The sequence below is a fragment of the Sitophilus oryzae genome, unplaced genomic scaffold, assembly GCF_002938485.1.
Source record: "Sitophilus oryzae breed Bouriz unplaced genomic scaffold, Soryzae_2.0 scaffold_1576_pilon_pilon, whole genome shotgun sequence".
NCBI lineage: Eukaryota > Metazoa > Arthropoda > Insecta > Coleoptera > Curculionidae > Sitophilus > Sitophilus oryzae.
The window spans coordinates 16,846,397-16,855,188 of record NW_022146254.1 but is presented as its reverse complement, the minus strand read 5'-3'; the positions used below and the strand labels follow the sequence as shown (position 1 = coordinate 16,855,188).

At 31.5% G+C, this 8,792-nt stretch overlaps 1 protein-coding gene across 1 annotated transcript in view; it reads left to right on the top strand.

Annotated features, from left to right (window-relative positions):
- Window positions 1-8,792, top strand: part of LOC115879168 (prominin-2) — a 176,362-nt gene that overhangs the window by 33,795 nt on the left and 133,775 nt on the right. The window contains exon 2 of the mRNA XM_030895857.1: window positions 4,675-4,907. Coding sequence (XP_030751717.1) covers window positions 4,675-4,907 — 233 coding nt within the window. The remainder of the gene's footprint in view (window positions 1-4,674; window positions 4,908-8,792) is intronic.

Below are 8,792 nucleotides of genomic sequence, written 5' to 3'. Positions count from 1 at the left end.
AAGCAGTGGTGTCATCCCCCAACTTTTTTCAAATGGGTAGGGGGCTCAAGGGGTATCGCAATGAAAAGGGCTTTCTATTCTCTATACATTCCGGCTTCGTTTTTGAAGATCGGTCAAGTCGTTGGGAAAATATGAAGGATTGAAATTTGAAATGTTTATTTAAACATTTATCAGAGTAAATTTGCTGTTTTTTCTTATGATTTCTAGATGTTTACAATCAGGTTGCGCAGATATTCAATGAACCCCATCCTGACAAACATCTTTATGGCAAAATTGTTCGCCAGTTAGTAGCAAAATTTCACGAAACTTCCGTTATGAATAAAAAGAGACAGAGGGAAAATCCTGTAGTAAATGAAGCTATGGAGGTATTCGTATTGGGCCAAGTTGCCATGGACAGTATTCTGAGTACAAAAAAATTAGCCAATGAGACCGGCGGGAATTGTACTGTAAGTTTCCAAAGAATATTAAAAAAACACCAAGTTCCACCCGTACAAAATTCAGTTGGTACAAGAACTCAACGAAGACGATTTTGATCGTTGCTTGCAATTTTGTGAAACTCTGAGTGAACGAGTGGCGAATGATAATAATTTCCAATTTAATGTGGGTTTTTCGGATGAGTGTACTTTCTTTTTCAACGGTGTAGTTAATCGGCACAACTGTCGGTACTGGGCTGAGGACAACCCCCAGAGTTTTTCACAAGGTGCACACACAAAACCCTCAGAAATTGAACGTGTGGGCTGGTATTTTTGGAAATTCTATTGTAGGTCAGTTTAACGATATTGAGAAGAACTTCAACGTACAAATCACAGAACAGTTATCTAGCAACTACCGCACCTGATCGTTCAACGTTGTGGCAAGTGAAAAAATGCGTAAACATTTAGAAATAATAAGAAAAAACAGCAAATTGGTCGAATTTATCCTTAATTATCATTTGCTCTGATAAATGCTTAAATAAACTGTTCAAATTTCAATCCTTCATATATTCTCAATGACTCGACAGATTTTCAAAAACGAAGCGGGGAAATATAGAGAATAAAAAGCACTTTTCACTGCGGTGCCACTTGACCCCTCTTTCCATTTGAAAAAAGTTGGGGGATGACACCCCCTCTTAGAGGGTTAAATATTTTGCAATTATTTTTGGGGCAAAAGTTGTCCCCCTCACAAACAAAATTGACGTGTTTTTGGATTTTTTGAAAAAATAAATTCCCTGGCCGTTATGCCTTGCGGAACGTTTTTGATGGGCCACTCAGTATAATATGTATTCATAAATGATGCAATGCAAATAATTATATTATATATTTATTTATAGTTGTAAATATTAGTACAGGGTGAGTCTTAAATAAGTTCAAATATTTTTAGGGCTGGTAGATCTCGATGAAAGAAGCGTTATTTCTTTTTACTGTTTTTCAAGATTTATTTAAAAAAAAATTCTGTATTTGCTTCTCCTTTTTGTGCCGTAACTAGCCGTAACCATGGTTAATATTAGAGATTCTGATTAAGAAATTATACCGTGGGAAAATTTACGGTGAACAGGCAGTTCTAAAAAGTTTTCTAAAATATACAGGAAATTTAAAAGAAAAGGTACGATTTTCAACATCTTTTTTGTCGAAATAAAACTAACAGACTCGTGTTCCTGCGGTCGAAAGATACCACCCCTAAAAATATTTGCAGTTATTTAAGACTCATCCTGTGTATCGAGTAATACAGGTGACCCTGACCCCATTTTCTGCTGCCGTGAGTACTATAAAACATATTTATTCATATGAATCATTGAAGTAGTATAATACAACCTTGGTTTAAGGAATTTTTGGAATAACCTGTACAGGATGTTCCAATAAGAATAGTTCTCGGCTGTATCTCAGAAGGTATACTTGTATTCATTTAAAACTTCCCAATATGGCGGACTTCAGTATGGGAGGCTTAAAAAACGAAAATCTCTAGACCGGAATCGACTATACTTCAAATCGTTCAAATTGATAATCTGTGGTAGATCCAATTGAACTCTGACACTTGGCTGACATTGACGTTTACGGTTCTTTTTTCTAAATATTTTCATTATTTTTTGAGTTTTTATTCACAAATTCTACTTGATTTTGTTCTTTTATTTAACCTGCAGTCTGCAGTACTAATTATATAGTTATAAATAATATTTTCATCGATCAAGAACTGAAGGAATAGGCTGGAAGATGTTAAAAATGTGTAAAACGCTTAAAAACGTATTAGAAAGCGTTGACTCGTCCACAAATTCGTGAAAATATATTAGTCCAGATGTTTGTAAAAAGGTCTCTAATTATTTTGAGAAGTTTCCTCATATCAGTAATTTACAGGTTTGTAATATGTTTATTATGATAATAAATAGATTAAAACTTTTTCAGGAAACAGCGCGGGCATTACAGATTGTTGTAAATCAGTTTTAAAATATAAAGAAGGTTTAAAACAGGTTTAAAAGTTGCATTAGTAGAGAAGACCTAAATAAGGTAATGTTGGTAATGGGACCAAAGATCAAATAACACTTGAAATATATAATATGTACAATAATTGTAAGCAGTTTTTATGAATCTGTTTGATATCTATTGCATTGTTTTTATATTTCTTGAAATATTTATTTTTTTACTTTACAGGATACACAAAGAATAATCAAAAATACAGTTACTCACTAAAAGCACTTAAGGTTTGTAATAGATGTAGTTAGAATATCAAACACCAAACCAAACCAAAAATTATGTTTTATTTTACTGGTATTTCTCACGTTTGAAAGGAAAGTCATTTTATAAATAAGCAGAAGAAAATTGTGTAGTAATACACTCTATATTAATAATTCTTTTTTATACTATACTTGTTAGTTGACGCATCACTTACTAGGTATAAAATTTAGTACTGATTCCAAACCTATAGTTGTGGTTGTGACATATTCTGATGTGTTTCTGGTATTTTAAAATAAGTTAATATTTAAACAAACATTTCTGGCTTTCCTGACAGGAGTGTGAACACAAATTTAATAAAGGTATAATGTGGATAAGTAAAGGTATAATGTGGATAGGTAAAGGTATAATGAAGATAATGTTCTGATTATTACAGTTTGCATGGATGTTTTTGTATGTTGTTATTTTTAATAAAGTATATTTAATGAGTTTTTGAGTATTTCTTTTTCCCTCAGAGGATTGTGTTCTAATCTTTATATATAAATTTTCATAAATTATATCTACAAAATTTATTACCTTATAACTTTTTGCTAAAGACTTTGTAGTTGATACAGTTTAACAGTATATAAAAGGAACTATTTAAATAAGATGTTTGAAAATATATAGCTGTTTTTGCACACATCAATTCAATTTGTGATTAACTGTACTGAAATAAAAACAAATTAAGCGAAATGGGGTGATCTCTCAACTATAACATGAAACGCATTATCCTATTTCCAAGTCTTCTATTAATTTCACTTATTAAACAACTATAATTATTCAACAATCTTGATAATTCTAGGAACTCTCAGATATTGTCAAAAAATGAAAACAAAAATTCAGTTCCTATAGTTCTTACTTTAGTTATACTTTAACTGGAATATTAGAAACAGGGGAGTTAATATTCTCACTGAGAAAGTTTATAAAATACCTTTAAGTAAAATCTCTTCGGATCTGCGGTAAAATACCTTTATTCTTATTAATAAATTTCAATAATCTATGTTTTTATTTATGACAACCTCCTAATAACCTAACTTTAATGTCAACTTGACAATCCTAAAAAATGTTATTGTTGACCAAAGAGTAAATCAGTTTCTGAATTCGCTAACGCCAACTTATTTTTCATTAAAAAAAAATTACCAATTTTCGTAACTAGGTCGGCCATATTCGTCGGCCATAAGGGAGTCAATACAAAATATTAGGGTATTTGTTCCAATTTTTTTTTTCTGTTTGTATACTTGAGTATTACAGATGTTTTCTTTAATATAGGTATCGTTAGTTCTGTTATCGTTATTAATGTTTATTAAAACCAGGACTGTATCGTTAGTCTTTAACTTTTTTTTTTAATTAAGTATAGAGTATCCTATGCAGCGTAATGTGACGTTATGACTATAGTTACCAAAACCATCTTGTGATAATTAAAAATTACATCAAAAAGTAATGAAAATTGAAAAAATTGCAAATTGATCGTGATCAGTTCATTTCGCTCTTAAAAATTAACCAAAGTATGTATTAACATGAATCAAGAAACAAAATGCTCAGGAGTCATGGTTCTGATGGTAAAATTATATTTTAGGAAAATTTCCAAACGAAATTATTGCACCGGGTGTTTTAAACTTAAGGTAAAATAAACAGCCCCTCCATTAACCCTGTATAATATGCGAAAGACTAAAGTATCCAAAAAAACGAGTTTACAAATTAAAGTTGAATTAATTATATACAGTTTGCTAAAAAATTCACGAACATAGGGCTAAAATTAACAAAAATATAATAATTAAATTTAACCAAAAATTTCTCCGTTGCGTTTTTTTTGCAACTGAGTGTAGTTTGAATCCGTTTGGTGGAAGTCCGCTTTAAGTATCTTAAAGTAAAAGGATTGATACTAGGTTAAAATGTTTTGTATATTATTATTTGTTTCTTTGTTTTACTGTGCTGTCATTTATAAAAAATCTTAACTTCAAATAAACTCTAAAATATTATATTTTCTTTTCAGACCAGTATCCAGCACCCCAACTCCAGTCAACTCCCTAAATGACAAGTCCAAATCACAGTACAACGCCAGCATGACATCATCCAAGTCGACGGCAGACTCGGGCTTAAAATTCCTGGATATTCCCACGGGAGACGAATTAAAAATCAAGGATCTTCATTTAGAGGAGGAATACTTCATATTCCAGGCATTCTCTGGCTTAATGGGATATTTATTTCCCGAGGCTTTTCCCATGGGTAAGGAGGACGTTTTCATATTTAGTAGTGTCTATTTTTTGCAACTTCCGTGTTTATCATAATAAATTTAATTTTAGTGTAAATTTTTATACTTCTTTGAAATTACGGGACTACGTAGAGACTTATTCCAAACATCTAGCACTTGGTAATAAAAATAAATGTTACATTTTTACTTTAATGAGATACTAGAAAATTAGAGAAATCCATATATACAAGGTGAGTCTTAAGTAAGTGCAAATATTTTTAGGGGTAGTATATTTCGACCCCAAATTAAGAATTTTTGAAAAAAATTTGTAATTTTTATTAGGTTTTAGTTAAAAAACATTAGTTAATTAATTAAGTGATGTTTTTCATTAGTACTAGCAACATCAGAACTAGATAAATTTACAAAAAAGAAAACCCAGAAAAGATCCAGTTCTGAAAGTTTAAAGCAAAAATATTTTTTTTTGAAATTTTCAAACTCGGTTATTTTGGATTTATTTGAAAAACGGTAAAGAGAAAATTTGTTTCTTTTATAGAGATTTATCAACCCTGAAAATATTTTCCCTTATTTAAGACTCACCCTGTATATAGTAAAAGCTTTTTTGAAAGGATAAGCTAAGGCTTTCCTAAAAGGGTTTTTTAGGATTTTTTTTTCACCAATTTTAATTATTCTTTTTTTAAATGAAAGGTATATACAGGGTGGCCCACTGAAAACTTACAATGGCTTTAATTTTTAAACCAAAAAAGATATCAAAAAAATAAAAAATACCGTTTCTATAATATCGAGGGGGAATAATACATATGACGTATTTTTTGAACCACCCCGACCTACCCCTTAGGAGGCACCCCTACTCACTTGAAAATCTTAAATGGCAACACCCCACTTGTGGCGTCTTTTTGGAAAGCTCATGAAAAATGCTAAATGATGATCATAAAGTTTTTAGGGTGAAATTGAAAAACCACCCTTACACGAACAATTAGGTGGACATTAATGAAAAAGGTGATTTTTTCAGCATAAGTTACAAATTGGAACCCAGCTAAATGACGCAAATAAAGTATTTTTCAAACCACCCCAACCCACCCCTAGGTGGCACCCCCTAACTTCTAATCTCAAGATAGCGATACCCCACTTGTGACACTTCTTTGGAAAGCTAATTGAAATTGGTAAACGATGGTCATACAGACTTCAACTTAATTACTGGTTAGTGACAAGAAATGTAGATGTGACAATTTGAAAGAAATTTAAAATGATAATTTATTTTAATAATTGCTCAAAATGACAGCCGTTTTGTTCCATACAAAAATACAAACGATTTTGAATATCTCTCGGAATATTTCGACATGCTTCAGTTCTCTTCTGCCGCAATTCTTGCAACGAACCTGGTTTTGTCTTGTACACTATGGATTTAGTGTAACCCCACAAGGAAAAGTCTAAAGGAGTGAGATCAGGTGACCTTGGCGCCCACTCGATTAGACCCCTTCTGCCAATCCATTGCCTTGGATAATATTTATCCAACCACCGCCTTGTGACAATAGAATAATGCGAAGGGACTCCATCTTGCTGAAAATGTATGAGGTCTTCATTAAGAGTTATAATAAATTTCTTTGTACCAGCTTTTTTTTCTCGCAATGGTTCATGGGATACAAAAATAATTCATTCTATTGATTTTGACACGTTTTGACATTTTTGTTTTATTTTTAGTCTCTATTTTTTTCGTTCTTTTTTATGACAGTCGTTCAGCATTTTTTATACGCTTTACAAAGATGTGTCACAAGTGGGGTATCGCTATCTTGAGGTTAGAAGTGAGGGGGTGGCACCTAGGGGTGGGTCGGGGTAGTTTGAAAAAGAGCTCATTTAGCTGGATCCCAATTTGTAACTTATTCTGAAAAAAAACTAACAGACTCGTGTTCCTGCGGTCGAAAGATACCACCCCTAAAAATATTTGCAGTTATTTAAGACTCATCCTGTGTATCGAGTAATACAGGTGACCCTGACCCCATTTTCTGCTGCCGTGAGTAGTATAAAACATATTTATTCATATGAATCATTGGATAGTAGTATAATACAATAGTAGTATAATAAGTAGTATAATACAACCTTGGTTTAAGGAATTTTTGGAATAACCTGTACAGGATGTTCCACTAAGAATAGTTCTCGGCTGTATCTCAGAAGGTATATTTGTATTCATTTAAAACTTTCCAATATGGCGGACTTCAGTATGGGAGGCTTAAAAAACGAAAATCTCTAGACCGGAATCGACTATACTTCAAATCGTTCAAATTGATAATCTGTGGTAGATCCAATTGAACTCTGACACTTGGCTGACATTGACGTTTACGGTTCCTTTTTCTAAATATTTTCATTATTTTTTGAGTTTTTATTCACAAATTCTACTTGATTTTGTTCTTTTATTTAACCTGCAGTCTGCAGTACTAATTATATAGTTATAAATAATATTTTCATCGATCAGGAACTGAAGGAATAGGCTGGAATATATTAAAAATGTGTAAAACGCTTAAAAACGTATTAGAAAGCGTTGACTCGTCCACAAATTCGTGAAAATAAATTAGTCCAGATGTTTGTAAAAAGGTCTCTAATTATTTTGAGAAGTTTCCTCATATCAGTAATTTACAGGTTTGTAATATGTTTATTATGATAATAAATAGATTAAAACTTTTTCAGGAAACAGCACTTGGGCATTACAGATTGTTGTAAATCAGTTTTAAAATATAAAGAAGGTTTAAAACAGGTTTAAAAGTTGTATTAGTAGAGAAGACCTAAATAAGGTAATGTTGGTAATGGGACCAAAGATCAAATAACACTTGAAATATATAATATGTACAATAATTGTAAGCAGTTTTTATGAATCTGTTTGATATCTATTGCATTGTTTTTATATTTCTTGAAATATTTATTTTTTTACTTTACAGGATACACAAAGAATAATCAAAAATACAGTTACTCACTAAAAGCACTTAAGGTTTGTAATAGATGTAGTTAGAATATCAAACACCAAACCAAACCAAAAATTATGTTTTATTTTACTGGTATTTCTCACATTTGAAAGAAAAGTCATTTTATAAATAAGCAGAAGAAAATTGTATAGTAATACACTCTATATTAATAATTCTTTTTTATACTATACTTGTTAGTTGACGCATCACTTACTAGGTATAAAATTTAGTACTGATTCCAAACCTATAGGTGTGGTTGTGACATATTCTGATGTGTTTCTGGTAATTTAAGAGCTCATTTAGCTGGATCCCAATTTGTAACTTATTCTGAAAAAATCACTTTTCTCATTAATGTCCACCTAATTTTTCGTGTAAGGGGTAGTTTTTCAATTTCACCCTAAAAACTTTACGATCATCGTTTAGCATTTTTCATGGGCTTTCCAAAAAGGCGCCACACGTGGGGTGTTGCCATTTAAGATTTTCAAGTGAGTAGTGGTACCGCCTTAGGGGTAGGTCGGGGTGTTTCAAAAAATACGTCATATGTATTCCCCCTCGATATTATAGAAACGGTATTTTTTATTTTTTTTATATCTTTTTTGGTTTAGAAATTATAGCCATTGTAAGTTTTCAGTGGCCCACCCTGTATATATTTATTTACACAGGGAATAAAAAAATAAAAAACGTTTTTTAAATTTTCCGATTTTTTTAAATACATAATAACGTATAAAGATGATACGAGGTGTAACGCGGACGAAGTCGCGGAAAAAAGCCAGTATTTTTGATAAATACCCTAAAGTAGCTTATACAGGGTGTATACATGTGCCATCTTTCATAGAGAGATTCTCCCTGTAAAAATAAGATTTATTTTTCATATCAACATAGGTCCGATTTTGCTTTTGTTTCGTAGCTACAGGGGATTAAATTCTTTTTTTTTTTCATTTTATTATA